The following is a 27,371-nucleotide window of genomic DNA, read 5'->3' as shown; positions in this document are numbered from 1 at the left end:
CAATGATCAGCTTCTACTCACCGCACAACTTGCTCTGCCAATTTCTGTAAAATAGGACAAGTGCGTTGTTATTCATTCTTATTTCTCATTGAATTGAAAAGCACATTTTTAACTCCACCTTTATCTTCATAGATTCCCAGTGTAGACAGCTGACACCTCCGCTAGCTCTCCCCTGACTACATTTTCCAGCTAATGGTGAAGACATCTGAACTTAACGATTGATCCACATCAGTCAACATCAACCAGCCCTGTACATTTTCCCCTAATCAATTCCTATCTCCAGTCTCCTCAAACAATTACTGCAGGCTCCTCAATAACACCTCTGTGTTCCCACAATAACCATTATCTGTAAAAACTTATAGAAAGTATTTTAAATTTCTGTCAACCTTTCTACCTCACACAATGGTCCTAACCTCTCACGGTTGAGCTGACATGCTGGTATTGTTGCCGATATTGTGCACCCTCATCACCCCAGCAAAGTCATGAGACTTTTTGTCCTAATGCAGACCACGCGCTGACCACAGTGCAGTTTGAGATTTCTGCAATATTGACTGAGCCATGATGGAGGTGGTATGTGGCTTGGAGGTGAAATTGTTGTCACAATATTGCTGCCCGTGTTCTGGATGATAAAAAGCCCAGGCAATGGAAATGCTGATGAAGCAAACGTGCTCAGTTGCTAGTTTCTCTATGGCAATCTGTAGATGGTACACACCAGGACACGGTGTGCCAGCAGTGTTGATCAATGGGGAAGAGGCTGACATGGTGAGAATGCCACTGGATTAGTAATCCCAGGCTAATGCTCTGGGGGTCAAGGGTTCAAATCCTACCATGGCAGCGACTGTAATTTAAATTCAACGCATAAAGCAAGCTGTCATATATAAAGCTAGTCTCAGTAATAGTGACCACGAAGCCATTGAATTTCGTAAAACTCGATTAGGTTCACAAATACCTTCCAGAGAATGAAATCTGCCAACTAAGGATGTGATCTAGACCTATAGCAATGCGACTGACTCTTTACTGTTCCGAAATGGCCAAGCAAGACACACACACAATTGGATCAAATTGCCTGGCATGTCTCCTCACCTGATAAATCAGTACTATTCAATGTTGAACACCATTTGGAGGAAGCACTAAGGGTGGCTAAGGCACAGAATGTACGCTGAGTGGGAGAATTCAATATCCATCACCAAGAATGGCTTGATGGCACTAACTGAGGTGGCCAAGCTCAGGATCTGCAGCATTAGAGAACCAATAAGTGGGAAAAACATATTTAACCTTATTTGCACCAAACTACCTGTGGCAGATATACCTATCCATGGCTATATCAGTAGGAATGTTCTTGTGGTCTTCAGCTCGAGGATACTGTCTGTCTGTTGTGTGGAACTACCATTATTCAAAATGGGAAAAATAGTGAACAGATCTCATACTCAAACTGGACATTTATGAGGTGATGTGGGCCCGCAGCAGAACGGTACTCCAGCATAATCTATTACTTCAGGGCCCAGCATTCCCCCACTCTACCACTAACATCAACCATGGAGTCAACCTTGATTCAATAAATATGTGGGAGAGCAACACCCAGGCATATCTAAAAATGAGGTGTCAACTTGGTGAAGCTACCAAACAGTACAAGCAGCAAACAATCTGAGCAAAACAAGCCCACAACTAACAGATTAGATTTAAACTCTGCAGTCCTGCCACACGCAGTCACCAATGGTGGTGGACAATTAAACAACTCCACAAATTTCCCCATCCTCGATGATGGGGGAGCAGGGCACATGAAAGAAAAGGCTGAAAAACTTGCAGCCACCTTCAGTCAGATGTGCCGACTGGGTGATCCATCTCAGCCTCCTCCTGAGGTCCTGAGCATCAGATGCCAGTCTTCAGCCAATTCAATTCACTCCACGATATCAAGAAATAGCTGAAGGAACTGGATACTGAAAAGACAATGGGAGCTGACAATATTCCAGCAATAGTACTGAAGATCTGTGTTCCAGAACTTGCCACTCCCCTAGCCAAGCTATTCCAATCTTGTGACAACACTGATCCAGCAATGTGGAACGTTGCCCAAGTATGTCCTGTATATAAAAAGGACAAATTTAACCTAGCCAATTGTCATTTCATCAGTCCACTCTTGAATATTAGCAAAATGATGGAAAGTGCAGTAATACCAGCTCAGAGATGCTCAGATTGGGTTCTGCCAGGGTCACTCAGCCCCTGACTTCATTACAGCCTTGGTTCAAACATCGACTAAACAGCTCAACCTCAGAGGTGAGAGTGATTACCTTCGACATCAAGGCAGCGTTTGACCAAGAGCAACATCAATGAGCCCTGGCAAAACTGAATTCCATGGAATCGGGGAGAACTCTCTACTGGTTGGAGTCGTATCCCCCACAAACTCGCTGGGGTCTTTTAAAAGACTTCTGGATGAGTATATGGGGTTTAATGAGATTGAGGGTTATAGATAGGTCTGTAGGTTGGTAGGTGATGTGATCGGCGCAACTTGTGGGCCGAAGGGCCTGTTTGTGCTGTAGTGTTCTATGTTCTATGATTACAGTTGTTGAAGGTCAATCATTTCAGTCCCAGGACATCCCTGCAGGAGTCCCTCAGGGGAGTGTCCTAGGCCCAACCATCTTGAGCTGCTTCATCAATGACCTTCTTTTCTTCATAAGGTCAGGAGTGAGAATGTTCAGTGATGATGGCACAATGTTCAGCATCACCCACGATCCCTCAGGATACTAAGCTAGTCCATATACATATGGACAGATTTATACAGATTTATCCTGGACAGATCGTGTCTAACTAATTCGATTGAATTTTTCAAGGAGGTGTGCAGATGAGGGGTAGGGGGATCGAGACATGAATGTGAAATGTATGATCAGTAAGTTTGCAGATATCATGAAAATTAGTGGTGTTGAATATAGCGAGAAGGAAAGCCTTAAATAACAGGACAACATAGACCGGCTGATTAGACAGGCAGAACAGTAGCAAGTGGAATTGAAAAGTCAGGTAATGCATTTTGGGAGAATTAACAGTACAAGGGAATGCACAATGAACTGTATGTACACAGTGAACAGCATGTACACAATAAATAGCATGTACACAATGAACGGTGCGCACACAATGAGCTGTATGGAAGTACAGAGGACCAGAGGCATTTTGGGGCACATGTCCAAAGATCCCTGAAGCCAGTAGGTTAAGAAGGCATGTGTGATACTTGCCTACATTGGTCGAAGTATAGAATATCTGTGGTTGCTTGGGTGTAAAGGAGATTCACCAGGATGTTGCCTGGAGCAGTTCAGCTATGAAGAGAGGCTGGATAGGCAGAGAAATCCGAGGGGGGACCTGATTAAGGTGAATAAAATTATGAGCAACATAGAGAGGGTAAACAGGAAGGATCTGGGCGGCACGGTAGCACAGTGGTTAGCACTGCTGCTTCACAGCTCCAGGGACATGGGTTCGAATCCTGGCTCGGGTCACTGTCTGTGTGGAGTTTGCACATTCTCCCTGTGTCTGCGTGGGTTTCCTCCGGGTGCTCCGGTTTCCTTCCACAGTCCAAAGATGTGCGGGCTAGGTTGATTGACCATGCTAAATTGCCCTTGGTGAGCTGGGATGCATAGGTTAGATGGATTAGTGAGTAAATATGGGGGGATATGGGGATAGGGTCTGGGTGGGATTGTGGTTGGTGCAGATTCGATGGGCCGAATGGCCTCTTTCTGCACTGTAGGATTCTATGATTTCTATGATCTTTTCCCTAGAGCAGAGGTGTCAATAACCAGGGGACAATGATTTTAAGGATTTGAACAAAAATTTGCGATGAGGATCTGGGACTCACTGCCTGGAAGGGCGGTAGAGCTGAAAAACCTCATAACCTTTAAGATGCATTTAGATGAGCACTTGAAACACCACAGCATACAAGGCTACAGAATAAGTGCTGGAAAATGGGATTAGAATAGATAGGTGCTTGAGGCCAGTGCAGACACAACAACTTTATGACTCTATGATTTTCTATGATTACAACAACATGTGGGTTTAGGCTGATAAGTGACAAGCAACATTTGTGCCACACCTTGCAATGGCCATCTCCAACAACACAATCCAATCATCTCCCCTTGACGTTCAATAGCATTACCATCACTGAATTCTTGGCAAGTAATTCACCCCCTGACTGTCCAAAACTTGACTGCCATCTCAGAACACAAGTCAGTGTGTGATGGAATGCTTTCCATTTGCCTGGATAAATGCAGCTCCTACAACACTCCGAACACCATCCAGGACAAAGCAATCTGCTTGAGTGATACTTTATCCGTGACCTTAAAAATTCACTCCCTCCATCATCGATGTACAGTGTGTTGTGCCAGGTACAAGATGCATTGCAGGAACTCACCAAACCTCCTCTGAAGGCACCTTCCAAATGCCATAAGACTATAAGGTGTAGGAGCAGAAGTAGGCCATTCAGCCCATCAAGCCTGCTCTGCCATTCAATGAAATCATAACTGATTAGATATGATAATCTTCAATTCCTCTTTCCCACCTTTTAGTGAAAGGGAAGAACTGAGGGAGATCAATATTAGTAGAGAAATGGTGCTGGTAAAATTGATGGGATTGAAGGTGGATAAACCCCCCAGGGCCTGATAATCTACATCCCAGAGTACTTAAGGAAGTGGCTCTAGAAGTAGTGGGTGTATTGGTGATCATTTCCAGGATTCTATAGACTCTGGAACAGTCCCTGTGGATTGGAGGGTAGCGAATGTCACTCCAATATTCAAAAAGGGAGGTAGACAAAAAACAGGGAATTATAGAACAGTAATTCTAACATTGGTAACAGAGAAAATTCTCGAATCCATTATCAAGGGCATTAGAGCGGGACATTTAGAAAGCCATGGCAAAATCAGACAGAGTCAGATTTATGAAGATTTATGAAATTTGTCATACTTGACAAATCTGTTGGAATTCTTTGAAGATGTAACTAATAAAGTTGACAAGGGGGAGCCAGTTGATGTGGTATATTTGGACTGTCAGAAAGCAAAGAACAAAGAACAACATAGCACAGGAAACAAGCCCTTCGGCCCTCCAAACCTGCACCGATCACGTGTTCCTAATAAGATCATCTGTCTAGACAGAGTGGTGAAGAAGGCATTCGGCATGCTTGGTTTCATCGGTCAGAACACTGAATACAGGAGTTGGGACGTCTTGTTGAAGTTGTACAAGACATTGGTAAGGCCACACTTGGAATACTGTGTGTAATTCTGGTCACTCTATTATAGAAAGGATATTATTAAACTAGAAAGAGTGCAGAAAAGATTTACTAGGATGCTACCGGGACTTGATGGATTGAGTTTTAAGAAGAGACTGGATAGGCTGGATTTTTTTCTCTGCAGCGTAGGAGGCTGAGGGGTGATCTTATAGAGATCTATAAAATAATGAGGGGCACAGATCAGCTAGATAGTCAATATCTTTTCCCAAAGGTAGAGGAGTCTAAAACTAGAGGACAGAGGTTTAAGGTGAGAGGGGAGAGATACAAAAGGGTCCAGAGGGGCAACTTTTTCACACAGAGGGTGTGTGGAATGAGCTGCCAGAGGCAGTAGTAGAGGCGGGTACAATTTTATCTTTTAAAAAGTATTTGCATACTTACATGGGTATGTTGGGTATAGAGGGATATGGGCCAAATGCGGGCAATTGGGATTAGATTAGGGGTTTAAAAAAAACAACATGGACAAGTTGGGCCGAAGGGCTCTGCACCCTTATTACTGCTGATGCCCAATGGGCAGTGCCAGGGGACAGAGGCTGGCACTTCCAGGGTGCCCATGCCCATCCCCCCCATCGCCGACCCCCTGAGGGCCCTGATTGCCCACCCCTTCATGCCAGTGGGGTCTCCCGCTAGTTCTCTGAATGTGGGGAGTGAGTCTGAACCCCGTCAGAACGAAGTACCCTCGGCGGGGAGGGAGATTGAATTGGGAGCTGAAAGGCCCCGATAATTAACAAATTTACATATTTAAAGTACATGCAGGAAAGATTTAAATGACTTATCTACTTTCTCGCCAGTTTCTAGTGTGGTCTGACCGCTGACTGGTCATTGGCTCTAGAGACGCACATGTTCCTGGCGCAAACGCAAACCCCTGTTCAAAGCTGCAGATGTGCGTCTCCCACCACAACCCGACAGAAAGGTTGTGGGGCGTAACGGGAGAATTGCGATTCCCATTTCTTTCTTTTCCTCCCCATATTCAGTCTCACTTTCTCCACTCTATCTTCTACACCTCTTCTCATTTCCTGCCCCCTTCCCCTATTTCCCCTCAGGTATGCTATCCTTCCCCACTGCATTGATTTCACCCCCTCCTCTTCCCTCTATCACTCGACAGCCAGTTATTCATATTCATACAGGTGTACCTGTGGACAAAGTGGCTTGAATCCAGCGAAGCTATCATTTGGGTCAACGGATGAGATCACCTGACGACAGAGTAGGAAAGGTTCACATGTTAATGAGCTGGAAACCTATTACAACCCACAGCATCCATGGTTTTCCTGCACAGCAGAGAAGGGGATGGAATCCTGGGCCCACTGAGCAGAGTTCCCTCTTCACCTTCAGTGTGGAGGGAGGAATTCTGTTCATCATGTTGATGTGCACCTGGATGACAGGAATACTAGAGAAGTGGGGAAATAGAACATTATTGGTACAACTATCTTTCAATACAGTAATGACATGAACAGGAGAAATATAATTTGCCTCCTCTGGTAAGCGTTACTTTTCACTGACATGTCTTTTAATGAGTGAAAGTTGGATTTATTCCAGCAGCATCAGTATGATGAGGGCTAGCTACCAGACCTGAACTCAGATCTTACCTTGGGTGTTCCCAGGAAGTCTTTCATATTTAGCTCGTCCACCTCATGTTTGCGAGGTCTGAACACGATCCCCTCAGGCACATCAACTGGATCAAAGGTGTTATTGCTCTGAGAAAACAGAGAAAAGCAGCATCAACATTCTGTAGGATATAGAAGTGAGTTAATTGTGGGTGAGCATGAGTCAGAAGGAGATTGTAGGCAGGGGTTGTGTTACCAAGGAGCAGTGAACAGAGGTTGGGGTGGCCTGTCAGGTTAACTGGGGATGGGTGGGGTTTGAGGTTAGCAGAGGATGGGGTGGGGTTTGAGGTTAGCAGAGGATGGGGTGGGGTTTGAGGTTAGCAGAGGATGGGGTGGGGTTTGAGGTTAGCAGAGGATGGGGTGGGGTTTGAGGTTAGCAGAGGATGGGGTGGGGTTTGAGGTTAGCAGAGGATGGGGTGGGGTTTGAGGTTAACAGAGGGCAGGCAAAATTGGTTCAGGAGGTAACATGATGTTTTATTTGAAGTTCTACCTATGTTTGTGTTCAATCATTCCTGGAGCTCTTCTTGTCTACAGATTCCACCTGTCTTCCCAGTTAGAACATAGAACACCACAGCACAAACAGGCCCTTCAGCCCACACGTTGTGCTGATCATATCTCTATCTACCAGGCCTATCTATAACCCTCAATCCCATTAAATCCCATACACTCATCCAGAAGTCTCTTAAAAGACCCCAGCGAATTTGCCTCTACCACCACCGACGGCAGCCGATTCCACTCACTCACCACCCTCTGAGTGAAAAACTTACCCCTGACATCTCCTCTGTACCTGCTCCCCAGCACCTTAAACCTGTGTCCTCTCAAAGACAAAGAACAAAACAGCACGGGAAACAGATCCTTCAGCCCAACGAGCCCACGCTGCCATTTCAACATTATGAGTCCCCTCTTCCGCCCATGACCCGTGTCTACGCTTATGGCACTCCACATTGGAAACCTGATTGAGGGGAGAATAATTTAGGGACAATTTGTTACACCAATCAGCCTAACAGCACATCTTTGGGGTGCGGGAGGAAACCGGAGCACCCGGAGAAAACCCACGCAAACACGGGGAGAATGTGCTAACTCCCACAGACACCGGCCCAAATCCATGTGTCTGCACAGCAAACAGTGATAGTCACTGAGCTGTTGTGTTGCCCAGCATCTGGTCCAGTTTAAGCATACACTAACGACATGAAGCACTAGGCTACTCTCGAAACATCCAAGAGCAGCCCTCGTACAACTCACCACGTGTGTGCCCCTCGTTGGACAACAAGGCGGACCAACCTCGTAGCGACCATTTCAGCCCTGGGAAATAGCCTCTGAGAATCCACCCTATCTATACCTCTCAACATTTTATATCAGGTCGCCTCTCAACCTTTGCCTCTCCAGGGAGAAGAGACCGAGCTCCCTCAACCTATCCTCATAAGGCATGCCTCCCAATCCAGGCAACATCCTTGTAAATCTCCTCTGCACCCTCTCAATAGCTTCCACATCCTTCCTGTAGTGAGGCGACCAGAACTGCACACAGCATTCCAAGTGGGGTCTGACAAGGGTCTTATAAAGTTGCAGCATTACCTCCCGACTCCTAAACTCAATCCCTCGATTAATGAAGGCCAGTACACCATACGCCTTCTTAACCACATCCTCCCCCTGCGAGGCTGATTTAAGAGTCCTATGGACCCGGACCCCAAGGTCCTTCTGACCTTGTTATTCATGTTATTCACTGAAATGTTGTCCACGTGTGTTAATGGTTTGCTCAAATGATTAATAATTTTAGCTCCCTGGTTGGATCAGGCCTGTTTATACCCTTCCCTGCATCATTGTTTCAGAGTTTAATCTGTAACACACATTTTTACACAGACAAGTACCGGCTGCATGTTTTTCAGGTTCAATATCTTTAATGTGAGTCCTGTGATCATTAGGCAGAGATGGAGACCATTGAGTACATGCCTGAGCTCAAACTCCTTTGCTCCAATGAGAACAGCCCCAGCTTCTCCAACTAACAATATCGTAGCTAAGATTTACCATTCTGATAAATCTATGCAATTTCTCAAGGATTCTCATATCCTTCCGATGATGTGGTAAGCAGAAGTGAATGCAATACCAGATGTGGTCTATCCAAAGCTTTATTGAAGGTTCGATACAATTTCCCTACTTCTTGTTCTTATTGCCTCTATTTATGAAGCCCAACATGCCATTTGCTTTGCTATTTATTCTCTTAATATGTCCTGCCACCTTCAATTGATCAATGCATATGATCCCTCTGTTCCTGAACACTCTTTAGAAATGTGCCATTTAGTCTGTATTGCCTCTCCCTATCCCTTTAGACAAAATGGATCAACTCGCACCACTGTGCATGACATTTCATTCTGCTAGCCTATGTCTCGTTGCATTTGATAATTCCATTGAGAATGGTGAAATTTTGAAACTCAGCACTTCCATTGTCTGATATCAGGACTTCAGATAATCCATGAGCTGAAATCATTGGCATGCAATGTAGGTGACTTCACCTTAAAAATGGCCTCCGAGAGGATTCTTGACACATACAGAGGTTAAGAGGAGGCCTAACAGAGGTCTACGAAAATTGAGAGAGGCATAGATAGGATGGATAGTCAGAGGCTTTTTCCCAGGGCAGATGTGTCAATTACAGGGGGACACAGGTTCAAAGTGAGAGGGAGGAAGTTTAAAGGAGATGTATGGGAGAGGTTTTTCACGCAGTGTGTGGTGGGTGCCCGGAACGCGCTGCCAGAGGAGGTGGTGGATGGAGGCACATGAGCAACATTTAAAAGGCATCTGGATGGGTACATGAATAGGGAGAGAATAAAGGGATGTGAACTGAGTAAAGGCAGAAGGTTTTTTCTTTGGTTAGTTAGGTTATCATAATCGGCACGGGCTTGGGTCTGTTTCTGTGCTGTACTTCTCTTTGTTCTTCGTTTGGTATTGCCCTCACTGTTAGCCAAATCTCCAAATTTGTCACTGACAAAGGTTGAAAATGTATTTGCATTTCAATAGCCAAGTGTTTTATATAAATTATAAAAGCACTGAACCTTACCTAACACAGGGTCTACCATACTCCAGTCAGAAAACAACCTCTTACCTCAACTTGCTGCTCTTTATTCTATTGCCTATTTATCTGCAAGCTGACAATTGCCCTCCTATCAATTTTGTTAACCCCCTTTTCACATGGAACTTCATTAAGTTTTTTTAATACACAAAAATCCATAAAGACAACATCCACAACATTCTCTTCATTAATCTGCTATTTCATTAAAAATATGAATTTGATTAGTCAAGCACAATTTGTCTTTTACACATCCTCTTAATTAACTTGAACCTCTCCAAGTGTCTGTTGATTTTTCTCCTGAATAACTTCATCTGGAAGGCACTGCCAGTGGAGGTGGTGGAAGCAGGATGTTAGCAATGTTCAAAGCATATCTTGATAGTCACAGAAACGGGAGGCAAACAAAGGGATAGAACCATATCGGTGCAGGCCTGGTGGGCCAAACGGCCTGTTCCTGTGCTGCATCGTTCTTTGTATAAACTGATGTTGAACTGCCTACAGTTACCGGTAATGTCCTTTCACCATTTCTTGAATAGGGATGTCACCTTTATCGTAGAACATAGAACCCTACAGTGCAGAGAGACCCTTCGGCCCATCGAGTCTGCACTGAACACAATCCCACCCAGGGCCTAACCCCATATCCCTACATATTATACCCACTAATCCCTCTAACCTACACATCTCCGGACACTAAGGGGCAATTTTGTTTTTAGCATAGCCAATCAACCTAACCTGCACATCTTTGGACTGTGGGAGGAAACCGGAGCACCCGGAGGAAACCCATGCAGACACGAGGAGAATGTGCAAACTCCACACAGACAGTGACCCGAACCAGGAATCGAACCCAGGATCCTGGAGCTGTGAAGCAGCAGTGCTAATCACTGTGCTACCGTGCCGCCCTTTACAACTCATAAATCTTCCCCACTCCCACTTCTTTTAGCAACCCTGGGACGTAAGCCACTTGGATCCATTCTAAATTTAGCCAGTAATTCCTGTCTCTCAATTTTCACACCATCTATTATCGTAAACAAATAGAGGAAGATGACCAGGAAAGTGGGGCCCATCAGACACCAAAAGGGCAAAGTATGCGTGGAACCAGAGGATATGGGCGAGGCCTTGGATGAATATTTTTCATCTGTATTTACTAAGGAGAAAGACGTTGTAACTGGAGATTTCAGCTGGGATGGTGAAGTTCTGCAACACATTAAGATTAATAAGGAAGAGATATTACAAAAACAAATTACTGCAGATGCTGGAATCTGAAACAAAAACAGAAAATACTGGAAAATCTCAGCAGGTCTGACAACATCTGTGGACAGAGAATACAGCCAATGTTTTGAGTCTGAGCTCATCAGAGCTGGTGAAGTTGTGATGATGGGTCATCCAGACTCAAAAGGTCAGCTCTATTCTCTCTTCACAGATGTTGTCAGAACTGCTGAGATTTTCCAGCATTTTCTGTTTTTGAAGGAGGAAGTATTAGATGTTTTGGCAGAAATAAAGGTGTATAAATCCCAGGGCCTGATACGATTTATCCCAGGCTGCTTTGGGAGGCAAGGGAGGAGATTGCAGGGGCTCTGAAGGAGGTATTTAAATCTTACCTTGACACAGATGAGGTGCCAGATGACTGAAGGATAGCTAATGTGGTGCCTTTATTTAAGAAAGGCAGCAAAGATAAGCCAGGTAATTACAAGTCAGTTAGTCTAACATCAATGGTAGGGAAGTTATTGGAAAACTTTCTGAGGGACAGGATTGATCAACACCTGGAAAGGCAAGGATAGTCAATATGGATTTGGAGTAGTAATCCCATCTAACTAATTTGAGATTTTTGAAAAGATAACTAAACACACTGATGAGGTTAGCACAGTTGATGTCGTTTACATGGCCTTTGACAAAGTCCCACATGGAAGGCTGTCCAAAAGGTTAGAGCCCATGGGATCCAAAGCAAGTTGAAAATTGGATCCAAAATTGGCTTGTTAATAGGAAGCAAAGGGTGTTGGTAAAGAGTTGCTTTTGTGATTAGAAGCCTGTAACCAGAGGTGTGCTGGGACCCTTGCTGTTTTTATATATATCAATGATTTGAACGTAAATGCAAAATATACAATTAGTAAGTTTGCAGATACCACAAGAATTGGTATTGTTGATAGTGAGGAGGATAGTCTGAGAATACAAACTGACATTGACCAGATGGTAAGTTGGGCAGTGAAATGGCAGATGGAATTTCATCCTGATAAGTTGAGGTGATACGTTTTGGGAGGTTTAATAAGGATAGGATATACACAATGAATTGTAGGTCTCTAGGGAGTATTGAGGAATAAACAGACCTTGGTGTATAAGTCCATAGATCACTGAAAGTGGCAGCACAGGCAGATAGGGTGGTGAAGAAGGCGTAAAGAGCCAGGGCATAGAATATAAGAATAAGGAGGTCTTGGTACAACTTAGACGGCAATTACATAACATGACAGTTACATGGGTACGATGGGTATAGAGGGATATGGGCCAAATACGGGCAATTGGGATTAGCTTAGGGGTTTAAAAATAAGGCAACATGGACAAGTTGGGCCGAAGGGCCTGTTTCCATGCTGTAAACCTCTATGACTCTAAGACTGAGTTGAGGAGGAACTTCTTCACACAAAGGGTTGTGAATCTGTGGAATTCCCTGCCCAGTGAAGCAGTTGAGGCTACCTCATTGAATGTTTATAAGGCAAGGATAGATAACTTTTTGAACAGTAAAGGAATTAAGGGTTATGGTGAGCGGGTGGGTAAGTGGAGCTGAGTCCATGAAAAGATCAGCCATGACCTTATTAAATGGCGGGGCAGGCTCGAGAGGCCGAATGGCCTACTCCTGCTCCTAGTTCTTATGTTGCCTGGGATGGAAAGTTTCAGCGATGAAAAGAGCCATCGAAACAATAGAACATTACAGCTCAGAAACAGGCCTTTTGGCCCTTCTTGTCTGTGCTGAACCATTTTTCTGCCTAGTCCCACTGACCTGCACCTGGACCATATCCCACCACACCCCTCTCATCCTGTTCCTGTCCAAGTTTTTCTTAAATGTTAAAAGTGATCCCGCATTTACCTCTTTATCCGGCAGCTCATTCCACACTCCCACCACTCTCTGCGTGAAGAATCCTCCCCTAATATTCCCTTTAAACTTTTCTCCCTTTCATCCTTTCACCTATGCCGGCTGTTTTTTTTTACTCCTCTAGCCTCGGTGGAAAAAGCCTGCTTGCATTCACTCTATCTGTACCCATCAAAATCTTATACACCTCCATCAAATCTCCCCTCATTCTTCTACGCTCCAGGGAATAAAGTCCTAACCTATTCAGAGACTGGATAGTCTGAAGTAGTTTTTCTTGGAGCAAAGGTGGCTGAGGGGGATCTGACAGAGGTATACAAAATTATGAGGGGCATAAACAGGTTAGATCGTAAAAATCTTTTCCTGACTGCGGAGGTGTCTAATACCAGAAGGCACAGGTTTAAGATGTGGAGTAAGTGATTTCAAGAGGATCTGAGGAAAGTTTATTTCACCCAGAAGGTGCTGGAAATATGTAGTGTGCTGTCCGAGAGGATGGTGGAGGCAGCTACTCTCACATTTAAGAAGCATCTGTAAGAGCACTTAAATCATAGCATCCCTACACGCAGAAGGAGGGCACTCAACTCATCGAGTCTACACCGACCACAATCCCACTCAGGCCCGATAACCCCACACATTTACCCTGCCAATCCCCTGACACTAGGGTCAATTTAGTGTGGCCAATCCACTGAAATCAGTCTCCTCCCACACATCTGCAGAGTGTGAGAGGCAACTACAGCACCCGGAGGAAACCCATGCAGACTCTGCACAGTGACCCAAGGTCAGAATTGAACCTGGGTCCCTGGCGCTGTGAGGTAGCAGCACTAACCACTGTGCCACCGAGCCGCCCAAAATCACCGAGGCTGTAATTGGGATTAGTATAGATTGGTATTTGATGGATAGCATAGACATGGTGGGCTGAAGGGTCACTTTCTGTCCTGCATGACTCAATGAGAATCACAGAATCCCTACAGTGCTGAAGGAAATCATTCAGCCTATCGAGTCTGCATCAACTCTCCAAAAGAGCATCTCAGCCAGGCCCACTCCCCTGCCCCATGCATTTATCATGGTCAATCCATCTAACCAATACATCTTGGCAGCTAAGGGACAATTTAGCACGGCCAACCCACCTTATCTTTGGACTGTGGGAGGAAATGGGAGCACCCAGAGGAAACCCACACAGACACAGGGAGAATGCACAATCTCCACACAATCAGTCACCCAAGGTCGGAATTGAACCCAGGTCCCGAGTTCTGTGAGGTGCTAACCACTGTGCTGCCCATTCAGCCCAGCAATTCTTTACTGTTGGTAATGCTCCAAATGAGCATTCTCCCTCTGCATCCGTATATCCTTCTTGTGTGCTAAGGAAATGGACCTCAGTTATCTTCACCACACCCACCAATGTGGGCTGAAGGGCTCATTTGTGCTGTAGTTTTTCTATGTTCAGCTGTAACTCACTCTTGAAATGGACTGTCCACTTTTTTTTAATGTCTTTACTAGAATTTTCTCATTTTTAACAGCAACAAACCCACAGAGGAAAGGTATAGCACAGTACAAACACTCCCAGACAAGTACATAGGAAGAAACATTAAACGTATCTAAGCTGCATTTATCCGAAAAAGAAATGTTTCGGGATAATGAATTGCTCAAAGAATATGGAGAAGATCCTTCAAAGATCCTCCCAATCCATGCAGGCCTTTCTCTCACCAAATACCAAAACCACAGTTTATAAGACCTGGCAGGAGATTTGGTATGGAGGGGAGGTCCTATGAGGAGAGACTGAGGGATTTGGGGTTGTTTTTGTTAGAAAGAAGGCGGCTAAGAGGGGACCTTATTGAAACATATAAGATGATTAGAGGTTTAGATAGGGTGGACAGTGATAGCCTTTTTCCTCAGATGGAGAAAGCTAGCACGAGGGGGCATGGCTTTAAATTAAGGGGTGGTAGTTATAGGACGGATGTCAGGGGTAGGTTCTTTACCCAGAGGGTGGTGAGGGATTGGAATGCCCTGCCTGCTGCAGTTGTAAATGCGCCTAGTTTGGGGGCGTTTAAGAGATCCGTGGATAGGTTTATGGATGAAAGGGGATTGGTTTGGGTTAGAGGGTCATTGTTTTTTAACTGGTTGGCGCAACATCGTGGGCCGAAGGGCCTGTTCTGCGCTGTAATGTTTTATGTTCTATGTTCTAACTCTGGCTAGCTCACCCCTCCAATCCCTGAACCACTTTCCATGGCTTCACAGTATAATGGGGTTATTGCATTTATACAGAACCACCCTAGGATCCTTCAGAAACAACAGTGACTGCAATAGCAGCAAAAGATCAGTCTCAATGTCCAGCTAAATAGAATGTAGGTTCTCCTTGACCCTCTTGCATATAAATCAAAGGTGGGAAGCAAGCTGACATTGGGTGACCCTGGCCCTCCCCTGAAATCACACAACTGAAGGTTTAGCCAATTTTAGTTAAGGCTTCTTCTTATTCCGGACAAAGGAAATAAGTGATCCATAACTTTCTTAAGGACCCTAGCTGACTACAAAATAGGTAACATTAAGAATGTGATTGCACTGGAGGGGGTGAAGAGGATACTCACCAGGATGCTGCCTAGGATGGAGCATTTAAGTTATCAGGGATAGGGTTGGGTTGTTTTTGTTGAAGCAGAGAAGACTGCGGTTTGACCTGATTGAGGTGTACATGATTATGAGAGATATGGATAGAGTGGACAGGGAGAAGCTGTTCCCCTTACCTGAAGGGTCAGGCATGAGGGACATAGATTCAAAGTGAGGGGCAGGAAGTTTAGAGGCTGATATGAGGAAAAACTTTTTTACCTAGAGGGTGGTGAGGGTCTGGAATGCGCTGCCTGGTAGGGTGGTCAAGGTGGGAAGCCTCACATCCTTTAAAAATTACCTGGATGAACATGTGCCATGTCATAACATTCAAGACTAAGTGCTGGTAAATGGGTTTAAAAGGTCGTTCAGGTGTTTCTCGCATGTCGGTGCAGACTCGATGGGCCGAAGGGCCTCTTCTGCACTGTCTGATTTTATGGAAATTTCAAGTCTTTCTATCTTCCATTCTTTCAAAGTAGTTCAATTTCCTGATGTTTTTCTCTTTCAAATGTTTCTCCAATTCCCTTTTGAAAATGAGTGTTGAATTCACATCCACCTACCGAATCCTATTCACTTGTTCTGTAAAAAACATTTTCTTCATGTCACCTTGCTTCTTCTTTTGCCAATTACCATAAATCTGCGTCTTTTTGTTATTGATTTTAAAGCCACTGGAAGCAGTTGCTTTGTATTTCTCTAGCTTCACCATCTCTATCAAATCCCCTCTGAAACTTCACTGCTCTAAGGAGAACAATCTGAGTTTCTGCAGGTTGTACATATAACTGTACTCTTTCAATCCAGTCTTTATATCAATACTGATCTATGGCATTCCAGCAAATCTCTTCTGCACCCTGTCTGAGGCCTTTACATCCTTCTTAAAGAGTGGTGCTCAGGTTTGGACAATACTCTAGTTGAGGCCAGGCAAGGTTTTTTAAAGGTTCAGCATAACTTACATTTTGTTCTCTATTTATTGACAAGGGTAGGGCAGTGGATGTTGTCTACATGGACTTTAGTAAGGCCTTTGACAAGGTCCCTCATGGTACACTGGTCCAGAAGGTGAAGTTACATGGGATCAGAGGTGAGCTGGCAAAGTGGATACAAAACTGGCTCAGTCATAGAAGACAGAGGGTAGGAGTGGAAGGGTGTGTTCTGAATGTGATAAGTGGTGTTCCTCAGGGATCAGTGCTGGGACCTTTGCTGTTTGTAATGTATATAAATGATTTGGAGGAAAATGTAACTGGATTGATTAGTAAGTTTGGGGACGACACAAAGATTGGTAGATTGGTGGATTTGTGGATAGTGATGAGGACCATCAGAGGATACAGCAGGATACAGATCAGTTGGAGACTTGGGTGGAGAGATGGCAGATGGAGTTTAATCCGGACACATGTGAGGTAATGCATTTTGGAAGATCTAATACAGATAGGAAATATACAGTAATTGGCAGAACCCTTAGAAGTATTAATAGGCAGAGGGATTTGGGTGTACAGGTACACAAGTCACCGAAAATGGAAATGCAAGTGGAGAAGGTAGTCAAGAAGGCATACGGCACGCTTGCCTTCATCGGCCAGGGTACTGAATTTAAAAATTGGCAAATCATGTTGTAGCTTTATAGAACCTTAGTTAGGCCACACTTGGAATATAGTGTTCAATTCTGGTCACCACACTACCAGAAGGATGCGGAGGTTTTGGAGAGGGTACAGAAAAGATTTACCAGGATGTTGCCTGGTATGGAGGGCATTAGCTATGAGGAGAGGTTGGAAAGACTTGGTTTATTCTCACTGGAGCGACGGAGGTTGAGGGGAGACCTGATAGAAGTCTACAAGATTATGGGAGGCATGGACAGAGTGGATAGTCAGAAGCTTTTTCCCAGGGTGGAAGAGTCAATTACTGGGGGGGGCACAGGTTTAAGGTGTGAGGGGCAAGGTTTAAAGGAGATGTACGAGGCAGATTTTTTACACAGAGGGTGGTGGGTGCCTGGAACTCGCTGCCAGGGGAGGGAGTGGAAGTAGATACGAGTGACTTTTAAGGAACATCTTGACAAATACATGAATAGGATGGGAATGGAAGGATATGGTCCCCGGAAGGGTAGGGGGTTTTAGTTCAGTTGGGCAGCATGGTCGGTGCAGGCTTGGAGGGCCGAAGGGCCTGTACCTGTGCTGTAATTTTCTTTGTTCTCTTTGTTCTTTAGTAAGCACAGGATCCCATAGGCTTATTAACAGGTTGGTTAATCTGTTTGTCACCTTCAATTAATCTAGAATCACAGAATCCCTACAGTGCAGAAGGAAACCATTCAGCCCATCGAGCCTGCGCCAACAACAGTCCCACCCAAGCTCTATCTCTGTGACCCCACGTATTTAGCCCACTAATACCCCTGACACTAAGGGGCAATTTAGCATGGCCAATCCATCTAACCTGCGTATCTTTGGAATGTGGGAGGAACACAGAGAGAAGGTGCAAACTTTATTTATTACTCACAAGTAATGCTTACATTAACACTGCAATGAAGCGACTGTGAAATTCCCCTAGTTGCTACAGTTTGGCACCTGTTCGGGCCAATACCCCTAACCAGCCCGTCTTTCAGAATGTGGGAAGAAACCGGAGCACCCAGAGGAAACCCACGCAGACACAGAGAGAACGTGCAAACTCAACACAAACAGTGACTCAAGCTGGGAATCAAACCCAGGTCTTTCTTTCGGCATCGGAGTCATAGAGTCAGAGAGGTTTACAGCACAGAAACAGGCCCTTCGGCCCAACCTGTCCATGCTGACTTTTCTTTTAAACCCCTAATCTAATCCCAATTGCCCGTATTTGGCCCATATCCCTCTATTCCCATCATACCCATGTAACTATATAACTGCTTTTTAAAAGACAAAATTGTACTCGCCTCTACTACTACCTCTGGCAGCTTGTTCCAGACACTCACCACCCTCTGTGTGAAAAAATTGCCCCTCTGGGCACTTCTGTATCTCTCCCCTCTCACCTTAAACCTATGCCCTCTAGTTTTAGACGCCCCTATCTTTGGGAAAAGATATTGATTATCTAGCTGATCTGTGCCCCTCATTATTTTATAGACATCTATAAGATCACCCACCCCCTGAGCCTCGTACGTCCAGAGAAAAAAGTCCCAGTCTATCCAGCCTCTCCTTATAACTCAAAGCACCAAGACCCAGTAGCATCGGGAAATCTTTTCTGCATTTTGTCTAGTTTAATAATCTCCTCCCTGGGTAACCAGAACTGTGAAATTCCCCTAGTTAAAAGTCTGACAACACCAGGTTTAAGTCCAACCGATTTATTTGATAGTAAACTCACAAGCTTTCGAGGGGACTCCCTCTTCGTCAGGTGAATGGAGAGTTCTGGCCTCAGACAGAGCATATAAAGCACAGACAGTTTAGAGATTACTGATTAGAATGTGAATTCTTACATCTAACCTGCTGTTCAAGTCCTAAAGTGGCCGACAATGTGAGTGGAAGGAGCACTGATCACAGGTTACAGAGATGTGTATTGTCTCCAGACAGTACAGTAAGTGAGGTTTTGCAAACCCAGGCAAGTCACGGGGGTTACAGATAGTGCGACATGAACCCAAGATCCCTGTTGAGACCGTCCTCATGTGTGCGGAACTTGGCTATCAGTCTCTGCTCAGCGACTCTGCGCTGTCGTGTGTCGTGAAGGCTGCCTTGGAGAATGCTTACCCGAAGGTCAGAGGCTGAATGCCCGTGACCACTGAAGTGTTCGCCAACAGGAAGGGAACAGTCTTGCCTGGTGATTGTCGAGCGATGTTCATTCATCCGTTGTCGTAGCGTCTGCATGGTCTCCCCAGTGTACCATGCCTCGGGACGAACTTTCTTGCAACGTATCAGGTAGACAATGTTGGCCGAGTTGCAAGAGTATTTACCATGTACCTGGTGGATGGTGTTCTCACGTGTGATGATGGTATCCATGTCGATGATCCGGCATGTCTTGCAGAGGTTGCTGTGGCAGGGTTGTGTGGAATTGTGGTCACTGTTCTCCTGAAGGCTGGGTAGTTTGCTGCGAACAATGGTCTGTTTGAGGTTGTGCGGTTGTCTGAAGGCAAGAAGTGGGGGTGTGGGGATGGCCCTGGCGAGATGTTCGTCTTTATCAATGATATGTTGAAGATTCTGGAGAAGATGTCGTAGCTTCTCCACTCCGGGGAAGTACTGGATGACGAAGGGTACTCTGTCCACCGTGTCCCGTGTTTGTCTTCTGAGGAGATCGGTGCGGTTTTTCGCTGTGGCGCATCGGAATTGTCGATCTATGAGTCGAGCACCATATCCTGTTCTTATGAGGGCATCTTTCAGGGTCTGGAGGTGTCTGTCACGATCCTCCTCATCTGAGCAAATCCTGTGTTTCTGGAGGGCTTGTCCTTCGGGAATGGCTTCTTTAACAGTTCCGCACACATGAGGACGGTCTCAACAGGGATCTTGGGTTCATGTCGCACTATCTGTAACCCCCGTGACTTGCCTGGGTTTGCAAAACCTCACTTACTGTGCTGTCGGGAGACAATACACATCTCTTTAAACTGTGATCAGTGCTCCTTCCACTCACATTGTCGGCCACTTTAGGACTTGAACAGCAGGTTAGGTGTAAGGATTCGCATTCTAATCAGTAATCTCTAAACTGTCTGTGCTTTATATGCTCTGTCCGAGGCCAGAACTCTCCATTCACCTGACGAAGAGGGAAACCTCGAAAGCTTGTGAGTTTACTATCAAATAAATCGGTTGGACTAAAACCTGGTGTTGTCAGACTTTTTACTGTGTTTAACCAGAACTGTACACAGTATTCCAAGCGTGGCCTTACCAATGTCTTGCACAACTTTAATAAGACTTTCCAACTCAATGTGTTCAATGTTCTGACCGATGAAACCAAGTCCAAAGATGTGCGGGTTAGGTTGATTGGCCGTGCAAAGAAATTGCCCCTTAGTGTCCAGGGATGCGTAGGTTAGAGGGGATTCATGAGTATAATATGTAGGGATATGGGGGTAGGACCTGGGTGGGATTGTGTTCAGTGCAGACTCGATGGGCCGAAGGGCCTCTTTCTGCACTGTAGGGTTCTATGGTTCTATACCGAATGCCTTCTTCACCACTCTGTCCACCTGTGACTCCACTTTCAAGGAGCAATGAATATGTACCTCTAGATCTCTTTGTTCTGTAATTCTCCCCAACACCCTACCATTAACTGAGTAAGTCCTGCCCTGGTTCGATCGATCAAAATGCATCACCTTGCATTTATCTAAATTAAACTCCATCTGCCATTCGTCAGCCCACTGGCCCAATTGATCAAGATCCTGCTGCAATTGGAGATAACTTTCCTCACTGTCCGCTATGCCACCAATCTTAGTGTCATCTGCAAACTTACTAACCATGCCCCCTATATTCTCATCCAAATCATTAATATAAATGACAAATAACAGTGGGCCCAGCACTGATCCCTGAGGCACACCGCTGGTCACAGGCTTCCAGTTTGAAAATCAATTCTCTACAACCACCCTCTGGCTTCTGTCAGGAAGCCAATTTTGTATCCATTTAGATACCTCACCCTGGATCGCGTGAGACTTAATCTTATGCAACCTTGCGGTACCTTGTCAAAGGCCTTGCTTAAGTCCATGTAGACAACATCAACTGCACTGCCCTCATCTACTTTTTTGGTTTTCATCTCCAAATGTGTCCGCTGAATTTCATCTCCTATGTATCTGCTCATTCCAGCCTGTTTGTCCTCTGCGAAGTCGGTTGCTATTGTGATGATAATCATGCAATTGATGTAAAGATACGCATAATTGTTTTCTTTTATGTTTAAGGTGTGTGTCTCAAATGCAGTTTTATTCTACAGGCAGTCAGTACGTCTGAAAAACATTTAGCTCAATTGTTGTACAAGCAGGATAATTGCTCTTTTCAGCTGGAAATGTGTTACTTTGACAGAGCTAATGACCTTTTATTCATACAAAAGATTCTTTGGGAAGTTGATTGACAGGGTCATGGGATGATGTGGTTAATGGGCAGAGTTGGGTCAGCAGAAGACACAGGCTTCTGCAAGCTGCTCTGAAATCTATTTCACTCTCTACAAGCTTCAAGCCCATCTACACACATTATAGAAAGTATATTTATGGTTGCTAACTATATTGAGAGTGGCATTTGAGTCTGTAAGAGTTATGTTGCTTATTCAGAATGGGACCAGTCATAAACTAGAAAGTAAAGTTGCTTCCTTTCATTTTTAAACGTTGTTCAACTGTTAATAGTTAAGCTGCTTCATTTGTTCGAGCTATATTTACACTGTGTTATTAGAATCATAGAACCCTACAGTGTTGAAGGAGGTCATTCAGCCCATCAAGCCAGAACTGACAACAAGCCCATCCAGGCCCTATCCTTGTAACCTTGCCTATCTACCCTGCTAATCCCACTGACACTAAGGGTCAATTTGCTATGGCTAGTCGACCTAACCCACAGATCTTTAGAGAGTGGGAGGAAACCAGAGCACCCAGAGGAAACCCACACAGACATGGGAAGAATGTACAAACTCCACACAGACAGTCACCCAAGGCTGGAAATGAACTCGGTTCCCTAGTGCTATGAGGCAGCAGTGCTAACTACAGTGCCACTGTGTTTTATTATTAAAAAATCCCTAACTTGTCAGTGGAATTATTCCTAGAGTGAAGCTTCTTATTCTCACATTTATGCTGAAATAGAAAAATTGTTGGAGTCTCATCTCGCTTCCAAATGTCACTTGAGGTTCGGATCCAACACCCTAAAACTATCTTCGTCACACAAAAACAGAAAATGCTGAAAAATCTCAGCAGGTCTGACAACAACAGGGAGAGAACAGAGCCAACATTTCAAGCCTGGATGGCCCTCTGACACAGCTCCATTATCTCCCTCACAATCTATTACACTTTCAAGTTTCACATCAACTGAAAATTTCTACACTGTATCCCTCAAGTCTAGGTCATCAATGTGTGTTAAATGCAGTGAGTACAAGAAACCGTTTAGCCTTTTTGTCCTGTTCCAACATTCTGTATGATACAGTCATAGAGGTTTACAGCATGGAAACAGGCCATTTGGCCCAACTTGTTCATGCTGCCCTTTTTTTTAAACCCCTAAGTTAATCCCAATTGACCACATGTGGCCCATATCTCTCTATACCCATCGTACCCATGCAACTATCTAAATGCTTTTTAAAAGACAAAATTGTTCCCGCCTCTACTACTACCTCTGGCAGCTCGTTCCAAACACTCACCACCCTCTCTGTGAAAAAATTCCCCCTTTGAATACATTTGTATCTCTCCCCTCTCACCTTAAACCTCTGCCCTCCAGTTTTAGACTCCCCTACCTATTGGAAACTATATTGACTATCTAGCTGATCTGTGCCCCTCATTATTTTATAGACCTCTATAAGATCACTCCTCAGCCTCCTATGCCCCAGAGAAAAAAGTCCCAATCTATCCAGCCTCTCCTTATAATTCAATCCATCAAGTCCCAAGAGTATCCTAGTAAATTTTTTCTGCATGCTTTCTAGTTTAATAATGTCCTCTCTATAATAGGGTGACCAGAACTGTACACAGTATTCCAAGTGTGGCCTGACCAATGTCTTGTACAGTGTCTGGCAATACAGCGGGATATTGATAGGCTGGTTGATTGGGCAGATAGGTGGCAAATGGAGTTTAATCCGGATAAATGTGAGGTGATGCATTTTGGCCGGAATAATGTAAGGGGAAGTTATATGATAAAGGGTAAGCCTGTAAGGAGTATAGAGTCGCAGCGAGACCTGGGGGTGCAAGTGCACAAGTCTTTGAAAGTGGCAGTGCAAGTGGAGAGTGTGGTGAAGAAAGCCTATGGTATGTTAGCCTTTATAGGAAGGGGTATAGAATATAAGAGCTGGAGTCTAATGTTGCAGTTGTACAGAATGTTGGTTAGGCCGCATTTGGAGCACTGCATCCAGTTCTGGTCGCCTTACTACCGGAAGGACGTGGAGACTCTGGAGAGAGTGCAGAGGAGGTTTACCAGGATGTTGCCTGGTATGGAAGGACTGGGGTATGAGGAAAGATTGAATAAATTGGGGCTCTTTTCCCTTGAAAGACGCCGACTGAGGGGGGAACTAATAGAGGTATATAAGATTATGAAGGGTATAGATAGAGTAAACAGAGGTAAGCTATTTCCTATAATAGAGTCACGTGGGACAAGGGGCCATGGACTTAAGGTGAGGGGGGAGAGATATAACACAGATATTAGAGGGAGGATTTTCACACAGAGGGTAGTGGGGGTATGGATTGCTCTGCCAAGTAAGGTGGTGGAGGCAAACACGCTAGAGTCCTTTAAGAGTAACTTAGACAGGCACATGAGTGGGTAGGAGATGGGTGGATATAGGAGAACCTTTTAAATAAGGGTCATTAGCATTGGGGCATCCCTGGTAATGTAAATGGGTATAGTATGATAATAATGTTTTTTCTCTTTCATTCGCAGGTTTTAAGTCGGTCCACCTCGTGTCCAACGAGGGGCATACAGACGATGGGTCGTACTGGGGCTGCTCTTGGTTGTTGGAGATTGGCCTAGTGCTTCATGTCGTTAGTGTGTGCCTAAACTGGACAAGAAACTGGGCAAGACGACAGCTCAGTGACTATCACTGATTGCTGTGCAGACACATGGATTTGGGCCGGTGTCTGTGGGAGTTTGCGCATTCTCCCCGTGCTTGCGTGGGTTTTCTCCGGGTGCTCCGGTTTCCTCCCACACCCCAAAGATGTGCTCTTAGGCTGATTGGCAGTAATAAATTGTCCCTAAATCAGTTTCCCTCAATCTGGATGGCCATAAAACATTAGATAGGGGTCATGGGTAGAGAGAGGGACTGGTGGTGTTGGGATGGCGGCGCGGGCTCGTTGGGCCGAAGGGCCTGTTTCCCGGGCTGATTTTGTTCTTTGTTCTTTCAACAAGACATCCCAACTCCTGTATTCAATGTTCTGACCAATGAAACCAAGCATGCCGAATGCCTTCTTCACCACTCTGTCCACCTGTGACTCCACTTTCAAGGAGCTATGAACCTGTACCCCGAGATCTCTTTGTTCTGTAACTCTCCCCAAAGCCCTACCATTAACTGAGTAAGTCCTGCCCTGGTTCAATCGACCAAAATGCATCACCTTGCATTTGTCTAAATTAAGCTCCATCATGGTTGATCCAATTCCATATATCCATCTTTGCTCTATGTCCCTTAATCCCTCTGGCTAACAAAAATATGTCAAGTTCAGATTTTAAAATAGCAATTAACTTAGCATCTGTTGCTATTTGAAAAAGAGAGTTCCAGACTTCGATCATAAGAACTAGAAGCACGAATCGACCATCTGGCCTCTTGAGCCTGCCCCGCCATTCAATAAGATCATGGCTGATCTTTTTGAAGACTCAGCTCCACTTACCCACCCGCTCACCATAACCCTTAATTCCTTTACTGTTCAAAAATGTATCTATCCTTGCCTTAAAAACATTAAATGAGGGAACCTCAACTGCTTCACTGGGCAGGGAATTCCACAGATTCACAACCCTTTGTGTGAAGAAGTTCCTCCTCAACTCAGTCCTAAATCTGCTCCCCCTTATTTTGAGGCTATGCCCCCTAGTTCTAGTTTCACCTGCCACTGGAAACAACTTCCTCACTTCTATCTTATCGATTCCCTTCATAATCTTATATGTTTCTATAAAATCTCCCCTCATTCTTCTGAATTCCAATGAGTATAGCCCCAGTCTACTCAGTCTCTCCTCATAAGCCAACCCTCTCAACTCTGGAATCAACCTAGTGAATCTCCTCTGCCCCTCCTCCAGTGCCAGTATATCCTTTCTCAAGTAAGGAGACCAAAACTGTACACAGTACTCCATGTGTGGCCTCACCAGCACCTTATACAGCTGCAACATAACCTTGCTGTTTTTAAACTCCATCCCTCTAGCAATGAAGGACAAAATTCCATTTACCTTCTTAATTACCTGCTGCACCTGCAAACCAACTCCTTGTGATTCCTGCACAAGGACACCCAGGTCCCTCTGCACAGCAGCATGCTGCAATTCTTTACCATTTAAATAATAGTCCATTTTGTTGTTATTCCTACCAAAATGGATGACCTCACATTTACCAACATTGTACTCCATCTGCCAGACCCTCGCCCACTCACTTATTTATATCCCTTTGCAGACTTTCAGCATCCTCTGCAGACTTTGCTCTGCCGCTCGTCTTAGCCTCATCTGTGAATTTTGACACACTACACTTGGTCCCAACTCCAAATCATCTGTGTAAATCGTAAACAATTGTGGTCCCAACACTGATCCCTGAGGCACACCACTAGTCATTGATCACCAACCAGAAAAACACCCATTCTATTTATCCCCACTCTGCTTTCTGTTGTTAACCAATCCTCTATCCATACTAACACATCGCCCATAACATCATGCACCCTTATCTTATGTAGCAGTCTTTGGTGCAACACCTTGTCAAATACCTTCTGGAAATCCAGATACATCACATCCACAGGTTTCCTATTGTCGACTGCGTATGTAATGTTCTCAAAGAATTCCACCAGATTAGTCAAACATGACCTTCCCTTTATGAACCCATGCTGCATTTTACCAATGGGACAATTTATATCCAGATATCGCGTTATTTCTTCCTTGACGATAGATAGATCACTTTGTGTCGAAGTGTTTCCTAATATCATAATATAATTTCTGAAAATGCCACCAAAATTTTAGATTATGCACCTCCACCCCTCCAGCAGAAACAATTTCTCTCTATTGAGCCCATTAGCTTTCCTTGTGAAAACTTTGATCAAAGGGGGCACGGTGGCACAGTGGTTAGCACGGCCGCTTCACAGCTCTAGGGACTTGGGTTCGATTCCCGGCTCGGGTCACTGTCTGTGTGGAGTTCGCACATTCTCCTCGTGTCTGCGTGGGTTTCCTCTGGGTGCTCTGGTTTCCTCCCACAGTCCAATTGGCCATGCTAAGATTGCCTCTTAGTGTCCTGAGATGCATCGGTTAAAGGGATTCGCAGGTAAATGTGTAGGGATATGAGGGTGGGGCCTGGGTGAGATTGTGGTCGGTGCAGACTCGATGGGCCCAATGGCCTCTTTCTGCACTGTAGGGTTTCTCTGATTCTATGAAATGTTAATTTCTGTACTTCATGATAGACAAACCCTAGATTGTTCAAATTTTCCTCATAATTAAACCCTTGGGAGTCCAGGTTTCATTCTGATAAATCTATAGCACACTCTCTTCAATAGTTTCCAGGGCACCAGATGTAGTCCAATCTTTGAACAAAGAACAAAGAAAACGGCCCTCCAGCACCGACCATGCTGCCCAACTGAACTAATACCCCCTACCCTTCCGGGACCATATCCCTCTATTCCTATCCTATCCGAGTATTTATCCAGAAGCCCCTTAAGAGTCACTGCTTCCACTCCCTCCCCCAGCAGTGAGTTCCAGGCACCCATTACCCTCTGTGTAAAAAACTTACCTTATACACCTCCTTTAAACCTTGCCCCTCGCACCTTAAACCTGTGCCCCCGAGTAATTGACTCTTCCACTCTAGGGAAAAGCTTCTGACTATCCACTCTGTCCAACCCCTCATAATCTTGTAGACTTCTATCAGGTCTCCCCTCAATCTGATTTGTTCCAGTGAGAACAAACCAAGTTTCTCCAACCTCTCCTCATAGCTAATGCTCTCCATACCAGGGCAAAATCCTGGTAGATCTTTTCTGTACACTCTCCAAAGCCTCCACATCCTTCTGGTAGTGTAGCTACTAAAATTGAACAC

At 44.9% G+C, this 27,371-nt stretch overlaps 1 protein-coding gene across 2 annotated transcripts in view; it reads right to left on the bottom strand.

Annotated features, from left to right (window-relative positions):
- The window catches only part of LOC145358212 (neutrophil cytosol factor 2-like), a 154,297-nt gene that overhangs the window by 55,941 nt on the left and 70,985 nt on the right, over nt 1-27,371 (bottom strand). For both annotated transcript variants that reach the window (XM_080212022.1, XM_080212023.1), the window contains exons 5-7: nt 6,841-6,948; nt 6,388-6,447; nt 22-44 (exon numbers count right to left, since the gene is read on the bottom strand). In XM_080212022.1, coding sequence (XP_080068148.1) covers nt 22-44; nt 6,388-6,447; nt 6,841-6,948 — 191 coding nt within the window. The remainder of the gene's footprint in view (nt 1-21; nt 45-6,387; nt 6,448-6,840; nt 6,949-27,371) is intronic.

The sequence above is a fragment of the Carcharhinus amblyrhynchos genome, chromosome 25, assembly GCF_965287045.1.
Source record: "Carcharhinus amblyrhynchos chromosome 25, sCarAmb.v2.hapA, whole genome shotgun sequence".
In the NCBI taxonomy this organism is placed as follows: domain Eukaryota; kingdom Metazoa; phylum Chordata; class Chondrichthyes; order Carcharhiniformes; family Carcharhinidae; genus Carcharhinus; species Carcharhinus amblyrhynchos.
This window is presented reverse-complemented; position numbering and strand designations above follow the sequence as displayed.